At 36.6% G+C, this 22,019-nt stretch overlaps 2 protein-coding genes across 6 annotated transcripts in view; one reads left to right on the top strand and one right to left on the bottom strand.

Annotated features, from left to right (window-relative positions):
* The window catches only part of TAX1BP1 (Tax1 binding protein 1), a 92,745-nt gene that overhangs the window by 56,750 nt on the left and 13,976 nt on the right, over positions 1–22,019 (bottom strand). For all 3 annotated transcript variants that reach the window (XM_068549208.1, XM_068549206.1, XM_068549207.1), the window contains exons 3-5: positions 16,416–16,518; positions 11,077–11,264; positions 7,308–7,466 (exon numbers count right to left, since the gene is read on the bottom strand). In XM_068549208.1, the coding sequence (XP_068405309.1) occupies positions 7,308–7,466; positions 11,077–11,264; positions 16,416–16,518 (450 nt within the window). The remainder of the gene's footprint in view (positions 1–7,307; positions 7,467–11,076; positions 11,265–16,415; positions 16,519–22,019) is intronic.
* Positions 2,637–3,131, top strand: LOC137768519 (endoribonuclease YbeY-like). 3 transcript variants are annotated; one of them, XM_068550056.1, is made up of 2 exons: positions 2,637–2,708; positions 2,847–3,131. In XM_068550056.1, exons 1-2 carry the CDS (start codon positions 2,637–2,639, stop codon positions 3,129–3,131), a joined length of 357 nt encoding a protein of 118 aa, XP_068406157.1. The 3 variants fall into 3 exon arrangements, with proteins under 3 accessions (XP_068406157.1, XP_068406158.1, XP_068406156.1); XM_068550057.1 differs by having other exon boundaries at positions 2,637–2,710; positions 2,975–3,131; XM_068550055.1 differs by having other exon boundaries at positions 2,637–2,846; positions 2,976–3,131.

The following is a 22,019-nucleotide window of genomic DNA, read 5'->3' as shown; positions in this document are numbered from 1 at the left end:
ATACATACATACATACATACATACAAGGGATAACAAAATACTGGTGAAGATATGGAGAAAAGGGAACCCTTGTGCACTGTTGGTGGAAATGTAAACTGGTGCAGGCACCATGGAAAACAACACGGAACTAAAACTATACCATGTGATTCAGCAATCCCACTCCTGGGTATGTACCCAAAGGAAATGAAAACAGGATATGGAAGAGATTTATCTGCACTCTCATGTTCACTGCAGCATATGCACAACAATCAAGATAAAGAAACAACCTAAATGTATATCAGTGAGTGAATGGATACAGAAAATGTGGTATATAAATACAATGGAATACTATTCAGTCACGAGAAAGAAGAAAATCCTGCCATTTGCAACAACATGGATGGACCTTGAGAGCATTATGCTAAGTGAAATACGCCAGATAAATACTGCATGGTATCTACTTATATGCAGAATCTAAATAAAAAGTCAAACTCATAGAAAAAGAATAGAAAAGCGGGTGCCAGGGGCTGAGGGGTGGGGGGCAGGGAGGTTGATAATAGGGGACAAAGTTTTAGCTATAAGATGAATAAAGTCTGAGGATCTAATGTATAACATTGTGACTACAGTTAACAACACTATACTGTATGATTGAAATTTGCTAAGAGAACTTAAATGTTCTCTCTTTCTCTCTCTCTCTCTCTCTCTCTCTCACACACACACACACACACACACACACACAAAAAAAGGATAAATAGGGGAATTCCCTGGTGGCCCAGTGGTTAGGACTCTGTGCTTCCACTGCAGGGGCCACGGGTTCGATCCCTGGTCTGGGAACTAACATCCCATAGGCCACGCAGTGCAGCCAAAAAAAAAAAAAAGGATAAATATGTAGTTGAAGATGTGTTAATTAATTAGATGGGAGGAATCCTTTCACAAGGATTCCTTTCACAATCCTTTCCTTTATACATATTCAAATCATCATTATGTACACTTTAAATATCCTACAATTTTGTCAATTATACCTGAAACTGAATGAAAAATACTCAATGCTACAAGTCTTGTGAAACAAACTATAAAAAATACTTCATGTACCTAGGGGCAGGACAGGAATAAAGACGCAGACATAGAGAATGGACTTGAGGACACGGGGAGGGGGAAGGGTAAGCTGGGACGAAGTGAGAGAGTAGCACTGACATATATACACTACCAAATATAAAATAGATAGCTAGTGGGAAGCAGCCGCATAGCACAGGGAGATCAGCTCAGTGCTTTGTGACCACCTAGAGGGGTGGGGTAGAGAGGGTGGGAGGGAGACGCAAGAGGGAGGGGATATGGGGATATATGTATACGTATAGCTGATTCACTTTGTTATACAGCAGAAACTAACACAACATTGTAAAGCAATTATACTCCAATAAAGATGTTAAAAAAAAATGCTTCATGTTACACCTCTGTATTAGTCTACACAAGATTATGAGCTAGTTCAAAGTATATAAATATATTTTAGAAACAAAAGATTATGAATTTCTGAAACTATTACTTAGCAAATCAGGTGCAAAATGAAAGTAATTGGCTTTAAAGAAACGTATTGCTAAATACATTAAATTATGCATTAAAATTAAGCCTTTGTGTCTTCTCAATAATAAACCGGTAAAAGAGAATTAGAAATTCAATGATATCCTAACTTCAAAATTGGTTTTTAGCAATTCTACACATTAGATAGATATATATATATAAGCAATCGGGGCAATCCATACATTAAACAGTTTAAATGCCTTAAACTACCTCTGTCCAAAACCAGGTATCCAACGCAAGGATAAATAAAGCCAAAAAAATAAAGATAGTTGAAGAGGTCCACACTAGCCAGAGCCACCATCATAATGAGAGATCTTTCATGTTCTCTCACTCCTAGACCTATGATAACTCCCAAATGCCTGGTAATGTCTCAAGGTACCCTACCTAGTTTGTGAAACTTAAGAACCAGAACAATGTGAATATATACAATAGTTCATAACACGCTCCTCATATTGTTTAAGCAATATTGACTTAGTACCCACAAAAGAAATTGGTTTTAAAATATCCTGAAGTACATCTTAAGTTACCAATATTCAAGTTAAGAATATAATTTATGTTATGAAAAAAACTCAATTCGTAGTTTAGGCACCAAAAAATCATAAACTAAACTAACTAGAAAACTTAACAGGATCACAGCACATTTTAGTTCTACTTGGAAAACAAGATTCAATATCATTCAATTTTCAATCTTCTAATTTCAAATATATATCTAGCACTCCAAAACAAAAACAAGAACACATGGAATATACATACAACCTGCTAATTTTTACGTAAGTCTAATAAATGTAAAGTTGGGGGTTAAAAAAAGACTAATACAATGGGATATTATGTGACATTAAAAAGAACAAACTGCTGACACATACTCTAAAATGGGTGAAGCTTGAAAACATTGTAAGTGAAAGAAGCTAGTCACAAAAGGCCACATATTATTCCATTTGTATGCAATGTTCAAAATATGCAAATCCATAGAGACAGAAAACTTAGATTAGTGGTTGCCTGGGACTTGTGGGAAATAAAGAGTGGTGGGAAATAAAGAGTGACGACAAATAGGTACAAGATTTCTTTTGGGGCGGGCTCCGGCCGTGATGAGCTTGGTGCTGAGGAACCTGCAGCGGACAGCGCCCCTGAGGCGGGCACGGTTCCGCGAGAAGGTGCAGGTAACGCGGAGAGCCCTGTGGGTGCAGAGGTTCGACCTGGGGGTCGTCTGTGTCAACAACAGAAAGATTCAGCCGATTAACAGAATCTACAGAGACAAAAATACCCCAACAGATGTGCTTTCCTTTCCATTTCATGAGGATCTGAAAGCAGGCAAAATTCCCCAGCCTGATTTTCCAGATGACTATAATTTAGGAGACATTTTCCTAGGAGTGGAGTATATCTTCCAGCACTGCAAAGAAAATGAAGACTACTATGACATCCTGACTGTGACTGCCACCCACGGGCTCCGTCACCTGCTGGGCTTCACACACAGCACGGAGGCCGAGTGGCAGAAGAGGTACCAGAAGGAGAAGCAGGTTCTCGAGGAGCTGAGCAGGCACAAAGGGACCAGGTTTCAGCCCCTGAGCAGGGGCCTCTTCTGACCGAAGAGCCACAGTGTGAATGGAAGGTGGACCACCCCCTCCGGCCCCAAGGATCAGGGGTCCCCCACGCTGAGGTCCCTGCTGGCCACTGCTGTCCTGTGGGACTGCGGAAGTGCCAGCCCTAGCAGGTGCTGAATTCTATGAGTGGAACCTGCCTCTTAAAACACTAGAGGGCTTCCCTGGTGGCGCAGTGGTTAAGAATCTGCCTGCCAATGCAGGGGACACGGGTTCGAGCCCTGGTCTGGGACGATCCCACATGCCGCGGAGCAACTAAGCCCGTGAGCCACAACTACTGAGCCTGCGCGTCTGGAGCCTGTGCTCCGCAACGGGAGAGGCCGCGGCAGTGAGAGGCCCGCGCACCGCGATGAAGAGTGGCCCCCGCTTGCCGCAACTAGAGAAAGCCCTCACACAGAAACGAAGACCCAACACAGCCGAAAATAAATAAATAAATTTTTAAAAAAAACAAAAAAAAACACACTAGAGAAATTTCCACTCATTTCTTTGTTCAGGACACAGGTAGGTGTGTTATTTTCAATGTTGTAAATAAAATAGTTCCAAGTGCTCAGAAAAAAAAAAAAAAAAGATTTCTTTTGGGGGTTCTAAAACTAGGTTATGGTAATGGTTGCACAATTCCATAAATATAATAAAAAACCACTGAATTTTATACTTTAAAGTGATGAACTTTGGGGGTATGTAAATTACATCTCAACAAAGCTGTTTTTAAAAAAGATCAATTAGATAAGCCCGCAGCAGTAGGTATAGTGTGCCATTAAGAACACTGGTATAGTATACAGTGTGATTAAGAGCACTGGCTGGAGCCAGACTGCCTGCCTGCACCACTTATATAAACTGTTCAATTGTAGGCAGGTTAAGTAACCTACACTTCATAGTATAAAGAGAGTAAACAGACGTAAAAACACTCAGAATAGCACCTGGCTTACATTAAGTATTATATGAGTTACTCTTATTAATCAGCCTTTTACAGGAGAGAAAAATCCACACTTCTTTGAAGTTGAACTAAAAATGAATGTAAAAATTATCCTTAATGAAAATTGTTACTTTTTAAATTTAGAGTATACATGGATAATGGAACATATATATCACATTAAAATAATCTAGGGGAAATACAATATATAATTTATAGCTCTCAATTTATAAATATTATTTGGTTTCAGTTTTAATCTACTTTGTAATCCTACCTTATACCTTCAAGGAGCCAACGTTAAATATAATTAAACGCATCACTTATACCAATTGGTTTTGATAATCTTAACTTGTCCAATTCTTTTAATTTACAAAATGAGTGTTCCCTCTAGTGGCATTTTACAATGAGAAAAGTCAATGTTTACAAAAGATGGAAGATTTTATTTATAAACATTTAATTATTATAAACATTTAACTGTTTTAGTATTTGTCAAGTATTGAATGGGTAATGAGTTAATCATATTTTATAAAACAATGAAAATGCAATATATTTCTTCTACCATGAAGAAACTGAAGTTCTCTACAGATCATTCCTAGTATACTATTATAAAATTTTAAATGAATTGTAAATATCTTAATAGTCCTTCAGATATTCAGAGGGTATATACTCATACCTCAAAGAGAAGCCCTTTAGAACTATTATATGAAGATTGTTTTTTAGAATTCATACCATGGAATAGATTTTAAACAGATGCCAAGAAATGTCACAGATTTTAGAAGCCACGCAACTAACCCAGGTTTGAAAGTTCCTGAGCTGTTCTAACTGCCCAGCAGGCCTCCCTGATTAAGATGGAGACTATAATTTTGGAAGTAAAAAGCAAATTCATAAAAAACTACAAGCCCCACGACTAGTAACAAAGAAGAACTATCTCTCCTGGCAAGCATGTTATTTTATCCCCAGAAATAAGCAGTTGCCAAAACTCATAATTGTTTGTATATAACATTATACAAATATTATCAATACTTTTAAAATCTGGGGGAAATGCTGTCAATTTCTATTCCTCTTGGATGACACTCTTCATATTTTAGTTCTTCCTTGATGATTCTCTGGTCTATCACTATGAAAATTAATACAACAATAATAGCTACTTAAAGTTAGTGAGCATCTATTACGTAACCAATACCATTCTAGGTCCTTTTATCACCATTTTCTACAGTATAACATATTTTTAAAAATCACTTCCACATACTTCATCTTCCCAGAGAGTATATTCCAATGGAAGGATAGCAGCAAGGAAGAAGTGCCTTTCAAGATTAGTGACTGTCATCAAGATTTATGAGTTGCCATAAAAGCTTCCAAAGATCTCTTCTGGGTACCACAGCCACAATCTCCTACAGATTTTGCTTCATTAATCCCTTGACCTCAATCTACCACTTTCTCAACCAAAGTCTGTCAGAATAATCTTTAGTCTTGTCTGTAGTGCTTAACCCCTTGTCACCTGGACAGCAGAGAACCTGAGACTGTTTAAATCTCAGCTAATACTCGACTGAACCGGAGAAATGGCCTAATGTACATCAGTATTTCACGCAATTGAAGGCCTCTCATTCTGCCATTCCTACTCTCGCAAATCATCCTTTCTTCCCTTGGATTTCAAGACGATCAGAGTCTAACCTTAAAGGCCATATTTCAGGGTATTCTTGATCTCATGGGCTAATAAGTTCATGCTGTAATGGGCCACTTTGGAAAACTATCAAATCCAGGTACAAACATCGAGAGAAATGCGTGAAGAATAGAAAGAGAAGGGTAAGAATTATACAAAGGATAGCAAAGGAGTTATAACAATTGAATTAAAAATTTAGCTGAATGTCCTAACAGTCAAGCTAGGCACATACAATGAGGTTTTATCATAACATTTGTAATATAATATTTGGTACACCTGCTTAAAAAGTTCAAATTTAAAAAGTGGTTCCTTGGACTTCCCTGGTGGTCCAGTGGTTAAGACTCTGTGCTTCCACTGCAGGGGGCACTGATTCAATCCCTGGTTGGGGAACTAAGATCCCACACGCCCCACGGTCACAAAAAAAAAAAAAAAAAAAGTGGTTCCTTACCCAAATAGAGTATCTTACTCCTACTGTAGGATACTCCTACTGCAGGACTGCAAGTATTCCCCAAGAGTAAAATTGGGGGAATAACTGTATTTTAAACTAAAAAGGCTAACGGTAATAAGGACAGAAGACTTTACAGATGTTTATAAGGAGATTCACAACTGTATACATTGCTATACGTTACGTTTACCCTCTAACTCAAATAAGCAATCCTCAAACAAACAGAATAAGGCTAAAGAAATCTTTTCAGTTTGAGCCCTATCTGTATATCATCTCTGCTCAGGTGTGCAATATACAACCACTTCACTGGAGTATAAAACCTACTGAGAATCACTGTACTAATGGTTCAATTAACAATTATTAAGCAACTGTTCTAGGTCTTGCTGCACAAAAGAAAAATGGAACAGACCCCAACCCTAGGGAACAATAGATCAATCCTGTCAATGGACATTAGCATATCCAACTAGTTACAACATATGTGAGACTGTGATATGTATAATCATAATCTGTGCGTTTGTCAAAACTAACAAATTTTCTTATGAAAATATTAAATAAATTAGGTGATTTTTTTTTCCACTGTTTTTGGCTACTGACTTAAATCCATTTGTATCTCTAATCAAGCCACACTGTTTTACACTTATACTTCTTTTTTTCTTAGATTAAGAAATTGTGCCAATTTTTAGTTAGGTGGTTTTTAGTATAATTTATTGCATTTCTCACATCAAGGATTTCAAAATTCTAATATTACATCTTCACTAAATTCTACTTTTTAGAAAAGTAATTTTAACTACTTTATTCTATTCTTCCCTTTATTCACTGTTTATCATTCCTAATTGTATTTCTAACCCCTCTCCCCAAGATCAATCAAGTATTCTACAATTAGATGTAAAGCATCTAGAAACAGTTGTCGGGGACTATGTCACAAGCCTGATACCAAAAATCTACAGGTATTTTAACCATTTACAACATAAAAGAGGCTATGACAGAAGGGTGATAGGCTCTGACCTATTCTCATACAAACATCTATCTAAATGCTACTTTTTTCAACATGTGGTCTTCACTCATTTTAACTGGTTCAGTTCCTGAAAAAAGTGGGTTTCAGACAATATACTATAACTCCAATCAGTTACATAAGACACAACTAACCTTTTGCTCTGCTTGCAGTTGGTCACATCTTTCTTTCTCATGGTTAAGTTCTCTTTCCATTCTTCCAACTTGTTCTCGAAGTTGTGTTGTTTCTTTTTCCAGAACAGCAATTAACTTTAACAGTTCTTCTTTTTCTTTCATGGTTTTCTCAATTTTCAACTATAAAACAGAAAACTCAAATTGTTTTATAATCCTACAATATATTACTAATTCAGTTTTCCATTTCAAAAAAATAGTGAAGAAATTTGCAGAAAGAACTTTTACATACTATCTACTTCATATCAATCAGACTCTTAGTCTTCAGTTAGAAAAATTCATGAATCATAAATTTAAACCATTTTTTGGTTGGGCAAAGAAAAAAACATTACAAGAAGGTATAAAAGTAATGAATTTTTATTACAAAGTTGCCTGTTAATCACTTTTCAAATCAGTACTAAAAATAAGGCATATTAAGTTTCATAAGTGACTTAATTCTGGGCTGTTCTTATTTTGGGTAATAATCAAGGAGAAAAATGTGTACCTCTCCTTGAATGCAAATCTATGGGAAATTTTTGAATCTATTAAGAACTTCCTTGTGTGTTACATAAGGCCTTCATCTATGGGACTACTGTGAAAAGTTTTGGTTCTTTAAATAAGGTACTAAGGAATAAGTTTCTATATGTATAAAATGGCCTCTATTTAGCTAAATTAAAAGAAACTTTATAAGTAAATGCAAATTTTAGGACAAAAATGCAGACTGTAACATATTAACAATATAACTGACTCTTACATGAACACTAATAGTTACTTAGTTCAGGAAAATCTAAACTCCAGTATTCTAAAAATTACCAAATTAAGGGACCTAAAATAGTAAATAAAATGGTTAATATTCCTCTTACAGCAAGAAGTCTGATTCTAACAAGGGAAGAAGCATGGAGACTCAGAGGGAAAACTTCACAAAGGAGGCATCATACATTTAGCTAAAATAAAATGTTTTCCCCCAGTACACCCCAAGTCACTTTTCCAGGGTCACGGAATCAAACTCTAATTAAACTCTAAAATGGCTCTTATGAAAGTTAAAGAACTGTAAAATTTTTAAATGACCCGTCTATCTCTTCCATCAGACTAAATGAAAATGACAGGAGTAAATGCCCTCAAAAGAGAAAAGTTTACTTATTCACTGAATTTCTTTTTACCTTACCTATTTTTTAAAAAATGATTTTTGGCTCTAAACTTTCTGGCCGCTTAAAAATAAAGATACACCTTGACACAGTACAACAGAAATATTATAAAAGAACCATTTTTTCCCAGTGATTCATTTAACTGACACATACTTTAGAGTTCACTGAATCTTAAGTAAAAATTTTTAAAAGGAATTAAAATTATATAAAAGTGTACACAAGTCTAATTCCTGCCCCCAGTTTTGTATTCTGGTATCTTTCGAGCACACAAAAAGGTTAAAATTTTACCATGAACACCCATCCACCCATCACCTAAATTCAATAATTATTAATATTTTGCCATATTTAATCTCCTTCTATATACCTAAGTTTTATTTCTTTTTCTTTTTTTCTTTTTTTGCTAAAGCATTTGAAACATAATTGCAGACACTTCACCCCTAAGTGCACAGGCCAAGCATCTCCTAATAAGTACAGTCTTGTATTTAACCACTACCATGATCATAGCTAAGAAAATTAACAGTAATTTTGTAACACCCAATGGGTAGTCCACAGTTAAAATATCCTACACTACCCCCAAAATATCTACTTTTTAAAAATCTAGGATCCAACCAAGGTTCACAAACTGAAGGATTGTGGCTCAATTATTCTTAATGACAACAGTGCCCTAGATAATGTCTCACACCTGTACTAATTTGGTGCATTTTTAGTAAAATCATTAAAGATTTTGATAAATGTGGAAATTTAAAAGACTTGTCAAGGGCTTCCCTGGTGGCGCAGTGGTTGAGAATCTGTCTGCCAATGCAGGGGACACGGGTTCGAGCCCTGGTCTGGGAAGATCCCACATGCCACGGAGCAACTAGGCCCGTGAGCCACAACTACTGAGCCTGCGCGTCTGGAGCCTGTGCTCCGCAACAAGAGAGGCCGCGATAGTGAGAGGCCTCGATAGTGAGAGGCCCGCGCACCACGATGAAGAGTGGCCCCCGCTTGCCACAACTAGAGAAAGCCCTCGCACAGAAACGAAGACCCAACACAGCCAAAAATAATAATAAATTAATTAATTAATTAAAAAAAAAAAAAAGACTTGTCAAAAAACTGATCAGAATATAAATACCTTATCTCAGAGACATTTACCTAAGAGACAGCATACATTTTATGAGTAGGAAGAAGAGAACTAAATTGTGCAATGTCCCAATTTACTTGGAGCACAAAAGATACGTAGATGCCAAAATGCCTGTTGTTTTTCTGTTGGAGGTCCTGAAATCAGGGTGGTCTAACAAGTATTCAAAAAACTGCAATATAAACAGTCACTGCATTCTTCGTAAGATCTAGGCTTGTTTCAGCATCTTTGACTAGCATTCAAATACCAGGCTAAAAACCTTGATCATCAGGCGGTTGTCACCACAAAATGTTTTAGTCACCCTATAAAAGTTACATTTCTTTATTTAAGATAAGAGAGGAATTTCTGGAAGGGGGAAGGAAAGATACAGAAAAATTCACAGTAAGTTACTGGTTCCTTCTAACCTTCTTAGTTCGACTGTCTAATATCTATAACCTCTTGTCTTTCTTCTGTAGTCTGTTTTTGAAGATAAATAAAATCAAAGGCATAAAATATTTACATATAAAAAACATCCATCTGAGTATAAAGAATAAGCAATGACTTGCCATAGACTAAATAGGAATGTCAAATAACCAAAAATGTATACTGAACCAATTAAAGAAGATCTTTTTCACAGAAACTCAAATATAACATTCTAATTTTTTAGGTTTAGGGTAAAGACATTGAGAAATATCTTGAAATAGGAATGCTGTTCTATTTTTTTCCTTCAATAAGTACTAAAAATTAAGACATATGGCATTACTAGACCATCTACATAGAAAATTTCTTTTGATGCAAGTGCAATGACTCAAAAATATTCAGTGAAAAACAGTGAGAAGCTTTTTCACCTTTTTTTTTCTTAATTATGGTTAATCCAACTTATTCATTTGATCAGATAAACAGGAAAAGAAATCATTCTAAAAATGCTGAACCTAATTACGAGACTGGGATGCTTCACTGATTCACTGCCACACGTGAGATAGGGCATGCTTGTGGGATAGTGAAATGAAGTTCACATCCAATTACAGTTAGACTTACTGCTTTATACCGCTTTCCCATCAGCTTCACCCCCAAATCTGTACTATTCTACAATCAACAGATTAGGCCATCCCTAAAGAAGAAAGGTTAGGGTGAGGGAACAGGAAGTTTTAGGTCCAAATTCTCCCAATAATTACTTATTGCATATACACTATGCACAAAATACTGATAAGCCTAGGGACAGTCCCTGCCACAGTGAAACCAGTAACATAATTGTGACAGAAAATTTTTTTTAAGTATTTCAAAAACAACTCTAAGTTTATTATTTTAGTTAAAAAGCATTTGATTTTCAGGTTATACTCCTGCATAACCTAAAAATTCTTAAAATGCCAACCAACATGAGCTCTGTTTGTAATTTATCTATGATTGATTTGTCTTTTTGAAAACATTCACTATTTTTAAGTCACAGTTCGTAACAAAATAATCCAGTTCATAATATAAATTTATGAATCACCAGCTCACTGTTGGTACCAACCTCAAGAAGCCCAGCTTTTGTGGTCACCACCAACATGTCAGAATTTCCTTCATCTTCCATAGTAAGCAACTCTTCAACTGGAGAAGAAGCTCGAAACTGAAAAGGTGTACTTGCTCCACGAATTTCACCCTTATGGGTAACATAACAGAACTGATAAAATTCTCCATCATCATTTGGAAGGTAATATCCTAAGTGGAAGTTAACAAACAAAAAAAGTATTAAATTTTCTGTTATAAAATTATTTGAATTTAACAAATCTTGCCATATCCTCTCATTTCTGACCCTGTTTCTAAGCACTCAGGATATGTCTTTCCTATCTTTCACAAATTATCTATCAAAACTAGACTCTTTCTTCCCTAAATATGCCCATATTTTTCTTATCTTAGGTCTAAGCTTATACTCTCAGAATATTCTTTCCCTGTATCTTCACTAGGGTAAAACCAATTCATCTGGGAGAGTCAAGTATGCAGTTTTCAATGAGAAAGAGGCTGAAGGCGGAGCAATGGAAGAACCAGCATAAAAGCCTAGGAGGACCAGGGGTTGGAATACATCATTTAAAGAAACATTCCCTCAAATATGACATTAATTAAATGCAAAAGAGAGATATTAACAAAAGGAATACGCTGCACATGTGCACTGTGTAAGGGCAGAAAGAGGATGAGGTCTACTGATGCAGAACAAAAATAAGCTTTGGAACCACACAGATTTATTCTGGAATTCCAGCTCTACCACTAATTATTATTTACTTAACCTTCCCGAGCCCAAATTTCTTATCTGTAAAAGAAATTTGAAGCCATCTATCTCAAAGTTCCGAAGTACCATGGATTATGTAGTTATATCATCTAGCCCACTATCTGACAAATAATATGTGTTCAATATTTGTTCCTTCTCTCTTCAGCTCAACTGTTACCCTCTTTTAAATTTTGCTGGATTATCCTAGCTCAAAATTAATCCTCTCTAAATCCTAGCTCAAAATTAATCCTCTCCAAAGCTCCCATGGTATTTTTTACATTAAAAAAAAAAATCCTCCACTGTGTACTTTGCATTACCATTATACACATGCTTTACAGGCTACATCCAGACCTCAGAAATACTGAGGGCAAATTATTAACAAATATAAAAATTCTTGAATTCCCCCAGAATGACCTGAAAAAAGGAAGCATTCAATGATTGTGAAACGAACATACAAAGGTGAATATATTCCCCTTATCTTGGATATTAATATCTACCCAGAAATGTGCATTCACTATGCCTATTATTCCTTCATATCTTGAAATTTTTAGCCTCATTATTATGATATTGACTTCACTTGACTTCATTCTTTAAAAAATAGCTGAACTTTGTCCACAGAGGGGAGGGGGCAGAGAAAATATAAGCCTGAAACATCCTGTGGTGCTTAAAAATAAGAAAGAAGTTGTCAAAAAAGAAGGGGGTGGGGGAGTCAAAAAACACAGGAGCCCCCTTGACAGACCTCCCAATAGCCAAAGAAAGCTAAAACAATTTGAGCAACAAAAAAATGATAGCATTAGACTTTATTCCACAGAAGAAAATATATATGCATGAATGAGAAAAGGATGACTCTTCCTAACATAATAATTGCAATTAATGATGTCCAAGAAATGAGAATAGAAAAGCATCATCAGGCAAAAACAACAATAATTATTGTAGACGAGATCCACTGATGGATACTAAAATTAGTGGGTGAAAGTTTGAGGAGAAACAAGGTATCTCAAAATTGCTCCCCATAATACTGTTAAATTACAAAGGGAAAAATACTAACTTTACAGTGGAGAAGCCCAGCAGACACCACCTTAACCAAGTGATCAAGACTAATATTACTAGTAAGAAGACAATCAGACATCAAGTACTCTCTGATACAATGCACTGAAAAGAATACATCATCACTTCTATGGTATTCTTCCTGAAAATGTAGAGCCTCAATCTAACCATGAGAAACTGTCTGAAAAACTCAAAATGAGGAACATGCTACCACAACAAAACTGAACAGTACTCTTCATAAATGTAAAGGTTATGAAAGACAAGGACAGAATGAGGAGCTATCACAGACTGGAGAAGACTATGATGCTATGACAACTAAATGCAATGTGGGATTATGGACTGGATCCAGGAACAGAAAAAAGAACACTACAGGAAACACTAGGGAAATCTGAATAAAGTTTGTACTTTAGTCAACAGTGTTGTACCAATGTTAAATTCCTGGTTTTTTAAACAAATGTACTGTGGTTATGCCACATGTTAACATTAAGGGAAGCTCGGTGAAGGGTAGATGATAATTCTGTATACTATTTTTGCAACTTTACATCTAAAATTATTTCAAAATAGAAAGTTTTAAAAAAAAGTAATACAGGGAATTCCCTGTCGGTCCTTTCCAGTGGTTAGGACTCTGTGCTTCCACTGCAGGAGGGCAGAGGCTCGACCCCTGGTTGAGGAACTAAGATCCTGCAAGCCTCGAGGCACAGCCAAAAAAAAAAAAAAAAAAAGGAATTAAAGGTACATCTAGCAATAAATTTTTGAAGTTTTTAAAAACCCCATCCTCCTACTATCTACTACTAAATTTATTAATCCGTGGCTGAGTAACTTTGCAAAGGCCACTACACTTACTTTTAAAGTTTAAATAGAAAAGAAAAATATAGTTTGACTAATCAGCTCTGGTATCATGGCATTAGAAATTCTACAAACTAGATATTCGAGGTCTGATTTTTTTTTTTTAAATCTCACAAAAATAATTCACTAAAAATTATGGTTCAAATACCACTTGAGATACAAGATATAGTTATTCAGAACTGCAATTTAAAGCTACCTAGAAATAGCTCTCCTCAGATCAGTAAAACTGAAAATAAAATATGAAAAAGTAAAAACCAAACTCCAAGTCAAATTTTATAGCCTGTAACATTAGCAATCAAATTACAGTAAACAAATAAGGGTCCATTTAGGAAAACAGTACCTTTATGCACACTTTATTAGTTGTTCTGAGTTTTGCATTTCAGGATTCTCATGACTACTCTACAAAATGAGCAAAATTGTTTGGATCACGCTTAAATTAAAATTCCTTCTGGCTCTAATTCTCTATGACTAAGTTTTTCATGACTCTATCCTGAGTTCATTATATAACAAACAAGTTCTAGGCAGGCAAAAGATTTTATTTCTGAATTTCAAAGTAAAAATTATGATGACTTTTCAAAAACATGTAAAACTTAGCTCCCATGATAATGCTTTTACAATATGAACAGAAATAAACTGGATGCTTTTCTCCTTTTTTTTCTAACTGCTTTTAAACTTTCTGCTGTCATAAATAAGCAAATTCATTAGTCACTATAACAAATTCTGTTAAGTTTCTTATTTATTATAAGAAAACTAATCACATTAAAAATGAACGGAGGGCTTCCCTGGTGGCACAGTGGTTAAGAATCCGCCTGCCAATGCAGGGGACAAGGGTTCGATCCCTGGTCCGGGAAGATGCCACATGCCACGGAGCAACTAAGTCCGTGCGCCACCACTACTGAGCCTGCGCTCTAGAGCCTGCGAGCCACAACTACTGAGCCTGCATGCTGCAACTACTGAAGCCTGCACACCTAGAGCCCATGCTCCGCAACAAGAGAAGCCACCGCAATGAGAAGCCTGCGCACCGCAACGAATAGTAGCCCCCACTCCCCGCAACTAGAGAAAGCCTGCACAGCAACAAAGACCCAACGCAGCCAAAAATAAATAAATTTTAAAAACTGAAAAAGTGGATTAAAAAAAAAATGACTGGAAATAAACCCACAGCTTTTAAGAACAAATTTCTTAATAACAAAATCAGTTCCAATATATATACTTGAATTTGATTATCTAAAAAAAGGCTATGAATTAAAAGATAAACTACATATATAATTTATAACTCTCTTAATCTATAAAACATCTATGAGGACCTAAATCTTTGTCTATATTACAGAACAAATTTTATTCTCTGAATATGTGTTTCTTGTCACAGTACATAAGGAAACTTTTTTTATATATGCAAACTCCATGTGATTACATTCCCAACTGATGTTCACACCAAACATATACAAACCTCATAATAAAAAGTTTTTTTAAAGACATAACCACCAAAATCCAAAACACTAACACCACCAAATGCTGGTAAAGATGCAGACCAACAAGAATTCTCATTCATTGCTGGTGGGAATGCAAAATGGCTTTGCCACTTTGGAAAAGAGAGTTTGGTGGTTTCTTATGAAACTAAACATATTCCTACCATATGATACAGCAATCATACTCCTTGATATTTACCCAAATGAGTTGAAAACTTACATCCACACAAAAACCTGTGCATGAATGTTTATACCAGCTTTACAGCTTTATTCACAACCGCCAAAACTTGGAAGCAACCAAAATATTCTTTAACAGACGAATGGATGAAAAAGCTGTGTTACATCCATACAATGGAGTATAATTGGTTTCCTTTGCAATTCTGGGCATTTCATGTATATTAAAATATTATACTGAGACAGAGTCCATTAGCTTCCCCAGACCAAAAACAGTCCATGGTATAAACAAGACTAAGAATTTGCTTTAATACAATCCACAGTCAGTACAATTTTACTACAAAAATCACTCTACAGCAAATTCTGTTATAGATCTCTAAATAAAATTTTTGTGCTTTGTTTTAAAGCAACAGAGTGTATTTTTTTCATATAACAAGCAATCTGGAGGCAGTTGCCTGCTGGCCTTGATTCAGTGGCTCAGACATGTCAGGACAGACATATATGTGCTTGTCTCGCCCTTCCCCTCATGGCCACAGGAGGGATGCTGAAGCTCTAGCCATCACCTTTGTGAAGGCAGAATGTGGGGGGAGGGGCAATACCAGGTATATCTCCTCCTTTAAATAAGAGAATTTTTAAAAATCTGTATATAATGCTAAGCTAAGACAAAAATGAATTTTATATTACTCACATCCATTTTATAGGCAACTTTCCCTATAGAATTTCTACTCTATAAATCCTGTTAATCATTTTTGTGATTTTCATACGGAATATTTGTCTCACCTCTAATTTGTTATATTATCTAGTATTAGTAACAGCATTATTTTCTCATTTGAAAAAAAAGATAATCAAAAGACTTCTCTTAAATGAAAGACAATAAGGAAAAAACCTTTGTCTACATAAAATATCATGTGACCTACACTAGATATTTACATTCTTATGACTTTTGATAAAGAAAGATACTAACTAATTCAACTTTAGTCACTAGACATGCTTAAGTAGATCATTACAATGGGGTACAAAATTTTTAATGGCAATAAAACGTAATTTCACCGAGTTCTGCTTTTCAGTTCTCACCTTGAAATGCTAACACACAATTGACTGTTGATCCTTCTACATAATGTTCAGGCACAGGGGACCATAAAAACGTGTAATAATCACGAGCAGTACTCCATCCAACCTAAAGGAAAACAACAAAAACATGGATATTATAAGTGGTTTAATATGAATGATATCTTATAGCATATTGTTTTTCACTGCATCCTAAAGTTAAAGCATGCGCTTATGTTTACAAATCATGAGCATTTTTAACAATCACGTCAAATTTTTATTATAATTTTTATTAAGCTATAACCTAATGCTATAAAAATCTATAACAGCAGAGTTTCTACTATGTATTAAAATGCAATTTGATATCCAATTTCTCAAGGAAAACCTTAGTACACATATGATCAAATATAAAAACATGTTTCACTTAAAATTTGATTTCACTAAACGTAAGTTTTTAAAATTTATTTTATGCCTCGAATTTAACTGTTTTTTTTTTTTTAGTTAGATTTCCCCCTCCTCCTTAAATCCACTAATTAAACTTCAATAGTCTGTCATCTTCAGTTAAGTCTTGCCTACAGGAAATGGTAAATTCTGTAAAAATTTATTTTTACCTTTATTCCTAAGGTGTTTATATATACAAAAAGACCACCTATGTCCCACCAATCTCTAAAACATTTCCACCTTACAACATGAATATATACATTACATATCTCAGTCTTTATTTTCCAGATGAACTGTACTGTGGTAAATACTGAATATTAAGATACGTTTAAAACAGGTACTAGATATCCATTTGCCAGTATATTACAAGAAATTATGCATCATCCACAAGGTTTGATTATACACATATTCTATAATTCTGATTGATTTAGGATTAGAGAGTCCAGAATATTGAAACTGGAAGAATCTTAGTAATCTTTAGTCTCTAAAGGAGTGTTTTCAAACTGTCAGTCACAACCCAGTAGTATGTGGTAACATTATATCAATTTAGTGGTCCATAACCACATTTTTTTATTTTACTTATTTATTTTTTTTATTAATTTTATTTTTATTTATTTTTGGCTGTGTTGGGTCTTCGTTTCTGTGCGAGGGCTTTCTCTAGTTGCGGCGAGTGGGGTCCACTCTTCATCGCGGTGCGCGGGCCTCTCACTGTCGCGGCCTCTCTTGTTGGGAGCACAGGCTTCAGATGCGCAGGCTCAGTAGTTGTGGCTCACAGGCCTAGTTGCTCCGCGGCATGTGGGATCTTCCCAGACCAGGGCTCGAACCCGTGTCCCCTGCATTGGCAGGCAGATTCTCAACCACTGCGCCACCAGGGAAGCCCCCACATTTATTTTTTTAATTAGAAAGCATCAGAGGGCGTGAAGGCTAAGTACTGCTTCATGAAAATTTGTGTAACTGCATGCAACTTTGCTGGGTCAAATCACAGAATCATATTATTTTTATTTCTTTCTGTGTGTCATGGCCAAAAACATTTGAAAGACACTATTCATCTCTTTACAGATGAGAAGCTTGAGGAAACCATGATGTAAGTGATTTCCCTGACCTAAGGCTCAGTTTTTTTCTCTCAGGATTGTTAGAAGCATTACATTAGATGATGAACATAAAAGCAGCACTTGGCAGAGGGTCTGACCGATGATGGGCACTCCATAAATGGTAGTTTTTGCAAGCACAGTATACTGTAGTGATTAAGAGCATAGGAAGTAAGGTCAGACTGCCAAAAAAGATCACTTACTAGCTAAATGACTTCAGACAAGTTATTTCTGTTCCCTCCTCTTTAAAATGGAGATAAAGGCTTCTATGTGTATTAAATGAGATACGGCACATTAGCGGCACCTGGCACAGTGCCTAGCACATTAGTGTTCATTAAACGTTACCATTCATTAATACCCAAGGGGACACAACGTATTAGGGACAGTGATCTTGACTCTACAATGTTCTGTCCCTCATTCCATATCCCCCAGTGCTTCTATCATCTCCTGAAAAAGACCCTATTTGAAGTTTTTCCCAAAAGATACACCTGGTACAAGTCACACCTTGCATTCTTTGTCCCTGTCCATATGGTGGTCTTGAAAGGAATATCAATACTATCTAGAGCTACATCTTTCTTGAAAAAAAATCTGCCTAAGTTAACAGGCTCTACCTGGACCAGGTGGTCAAAAGACATGCTAAGTGTACCATTTATTTGTGATGACTGACATGCAAAACTGCTAATGTCAGAATTACAGATACCTGATTCAAGTGGCACTGGGAACAGCAGTAACAGATACAGTTCAATGTTCATTTTGGAATAAATATTACCCTCATCTTACAAATTAAGAAACTAGTAAATGGCAGAGTCAGAATCTCAACCTGAAGTTCAAGCTCTTAACCACCAGGACACTACTCACTCTCCTCCTAGCAGGATATAAAATACTCTCATATTTTCTGAAATTCCACTTCCTTCCTTCCAACACTGAGTCAATGACTATACAATTCTTAAAAGAACTGCAGTTGACAAAAGACAGAAACAGTAAGGTAAAGGGGGAAAGCACTGTTTCTAGCTTTCTCTCACGAGAAGAAAAACAAAATGAGGGAAGTGAGATCTTTTACCATATAAGAAAAATATGTTGGGCTTCCCTGGTGGCGCAGTGGTTAAGAATCCGCCTGCCAATGCAGGGGGCACAGGTTCAATCCCTGGTCCGGGAAGATCCCACGTGCTGCGGAGCAACTAAGCCCACGCGCCACAACTACTGAGCCTGTGCTCTAGAGCCCACGAGCCACAACTACTAAGCCTGCATGCCACAACTACTGAAGCCCATGCGCCTAGAGCCTGTGCTCCACAACAAGCCACCGTAATGAGAAGCCTGCGTGCCTCAATGAAGAGTATCCCCCGCTCACCACCACCACAGAAAGCCCGCGAGCAGCAACAAAAACCCAACGCAGCCAAAAATAAATAAATAAATAAATTTATTTTTTTAAAAAAAGAAAAATATGTTTAAGAAAAGAGATATGTTGAGTGGTTTGGTCCTTGCTGTGTTTTCTCTAACTGAATCACAGTAACTCAGGCTGTTCCTTATTGGTTGACTATAATGGTAACTTATACTTTGCTTTCCTTTACTGCATAAATCTGGGCAACTCTTCTCAAGAGAGTGGTTGACCATGCTCTAAAATGTCACAGGTAACCCATGCTGAGCCATCCAAGGAATTGGGGCAAGATGCAACCGAATCTGAGTATAAAAATCAGCAATATAGAACTATGCTTCAAATTCCTTTTGAGGAAGGAAAAACTGAACAATAGTTCTTAGGTCACTCTGTGAGCAGCATGTCAGGCAAATATAAAAAATAAATGTAGAAGTCTCTCAATCTGGAAAGATAGAGAGTACAGATTCCTTTAGGATGGGTATGTCTAACATCTAAACTCCCACACAGTAGAGTGGACCCACAGTGGAAGAAACAGAATTTGGACATCTGGAAATTATGTGGGCGCTCATGGTAAGAATAGTAAACAAATCTTATTAGAAGAATCAAACCACAAAGTGTCCAAGGCACACAGTTTTTCTCTGTATTTTCCTGGTTACCTGGCTAGAACTTGACTGGATTTCTGGATTGCAGATTTAGTAGCAAGTATAGCCATTAGTAGCCATTAGTAGCAAGTATAAAGAAAATTATTACATTTAGAGTTGGTAATAGCAATTTTAAAACATTGAAAAATGGCAGAGAATACATGACAACACTTAGAACAATAGGACAGTCAGTTAAAGTTACCTATCACTGTCAAAACATATTGCTTTTAGGAGCTACACTTGGATCCAGTTAAGAGGGCGTATCTATGTTTAGGAAGGAACCAAAGCAACAGATATTTCACATAGTTTAGTTTGGGGAATTACAATAGTACTGGACATCATTCTTTTGCTACTAATGCAATTAGCAAAGTAAGAGCAAAAAAGGAAATTAAACAGTAGTGACATAAAAAAAAACACACAAATGTGTTCCCTTTCAATAGAATTAATATTTTAGAAAAACATGTTGGTATTGATCATTAAGGAAATTCTGAGAGAAATGTAAAGATCAGAAGGACAACAAGGTTACCAAGTAAAAATATAGGTATTAATAAATTCTGGAGAAACCTCAAGAGAAAGACAGAAACATCAGGGTGGAGAGAACACACAAAAAGGGGGGAGAGAGAGAGAGACAGAGAGAGAGAGACAGAGACACAGAGAGAGAGAGAGAGAGAGAGAGAGAGAGAGAGAGAGAGAGAGAGAGAGATGGTTAAGAATCCGCCCGCCAACACAGGGGACATGGGGTCAATCTTTTCCGGGAAGATCCCACATGCCGTGGCCCGCGAGCCCCAACTACTGAGCCCACGTGCCTAGAGCCCGTGCTCCGCAACAAGAGAAGCCACCACAATGAGAAGCCCACGCACAGCAAAGAAGAATAGCCCCCACTCGACGCAACTAGAGAAAGCCCGTGCACAGCAACAAAGACCCAACACAGCCAAAAATAAATAAATAAGTAAAATTAAAAAAAAAAAAAAAAGAGAGAGAGAGCAGGGGAGTGGTTTTGGGGGAGGGGTAAAGGGAAGATAGACACAGGACATGGAGCAGGAAAGGCACTTAAAGTAAATTTGCTGATTTTGTAAGGTAAATACAAAACCTACAAAATAGTACAAAATGAGCCTATGAATTTTTAAATTCTAGAAGAATATACACCACACTTTACAACAGATATTTCTGGGGAAGGTGAGGGTAGGGTAAGGGTATTATATTTTCTTTCTTTCGTATATACTGAGTTTTCAAAAATCATTACAAAAGTAAAGATCCTTGGGACTTCCCTGATGGTCCAGTGGTTAAGAATCGTCTTCCAATGCAGGGGATGCAGGTTCAGTCCCTAGTCAGGGAACTAAGATGCCACATGCTATGGGGCAACTAAGCCAGAGCGCCGCATCTATGGAGCCCGCTTGCTCTGAAGCCCGTGCACCACAACTAGAGAAGCCCACACGCCGCAACGAAAGATCACACATGCCCCAACGAAGATCCCACATGCCGCAACTAAGACCCAAGGCAGCCTAATTAATTAATTAATTAATTAAAAAAAAAAAAAAAAAGAGTAAAGGTCCTTTTTTAAAAGGAAAAAAACTGCAAAAATGCCTAGATATACACAGGGAGGATGCAATGCTGCTTCTAAGATAGAAATATCATAAACAGTATAAATGTCCCAGCATGAGATAAAATGTTACTAAGAAAGCAGTTACGGGACTTCCCTGGTGGCGCAGTGGTTAAGACTCTGTGCTCCCAATGCAGGGGGTCTGGGTTCGATTCCCGGTCCAGGAACTAGATCCCACATGCATGCCACAACTAAGAGTTCGCATGCCACAACTAAGGAGCCGGTGAGCCACGACTAAGGAGCCCTTGAACCGCAACTAAGGAGCACGCCTGCAGCAACTAAGACCCAATGCAACCAAATTAAAAAAAAAAGGCAGTTACAATCGTAAGTGAAAAATTCAGGACATAAAAAAGGTCATGTACTACTATTCCAACTACTTTCAAAATATAAGCATTAAAAAAGACTGAAAGTATTCTTCCTTTAGTTAAAAAAAAAAAAGACTGGAAGGAAACAGTGAAAACATCAACAATGCTAACCACTGTTATTAGA

The sequence above is a fragment of the Eschrichtius robustus genome, chromosome 8, assembly GCF_028021215.1.
Source record: "Eschrichtius robustus isolate mEscRob2 chromosome 8, mEscRob2.pri, whole genome shotgun sequence".
In the NCBI taxonomy this organism is placed as follows: Eukaryota; Metazoa; Chordata; class Mammalia; order Artiodactyla; family Eschrichtiidae; genus Eschrichtius; species Eschrichtius robustus.
The sequence above is the reverse complement of the archived record's forward strand: the minus strand, read 5'-3'. Positions and strand labels throughout refer to the sequence as shown.

Excerpts from the sequence above, each read along its gene's own strand:
- LOC137768519 (XM_068550055.1), top strand. The coding sequence starts at position 2,637 with ATGAGCTTGGTGCTGAGGAACCTGCAGCGGACAGCGCCCCTGAGGCGG. Across the intron at positions 2,847-2,975 it reads TTTCCTTTCCATTTCATGAG|GTGACTGCCACCCACGGGCT; the intron begins GATCTGAAAGCA and ends GACATCCTGACT.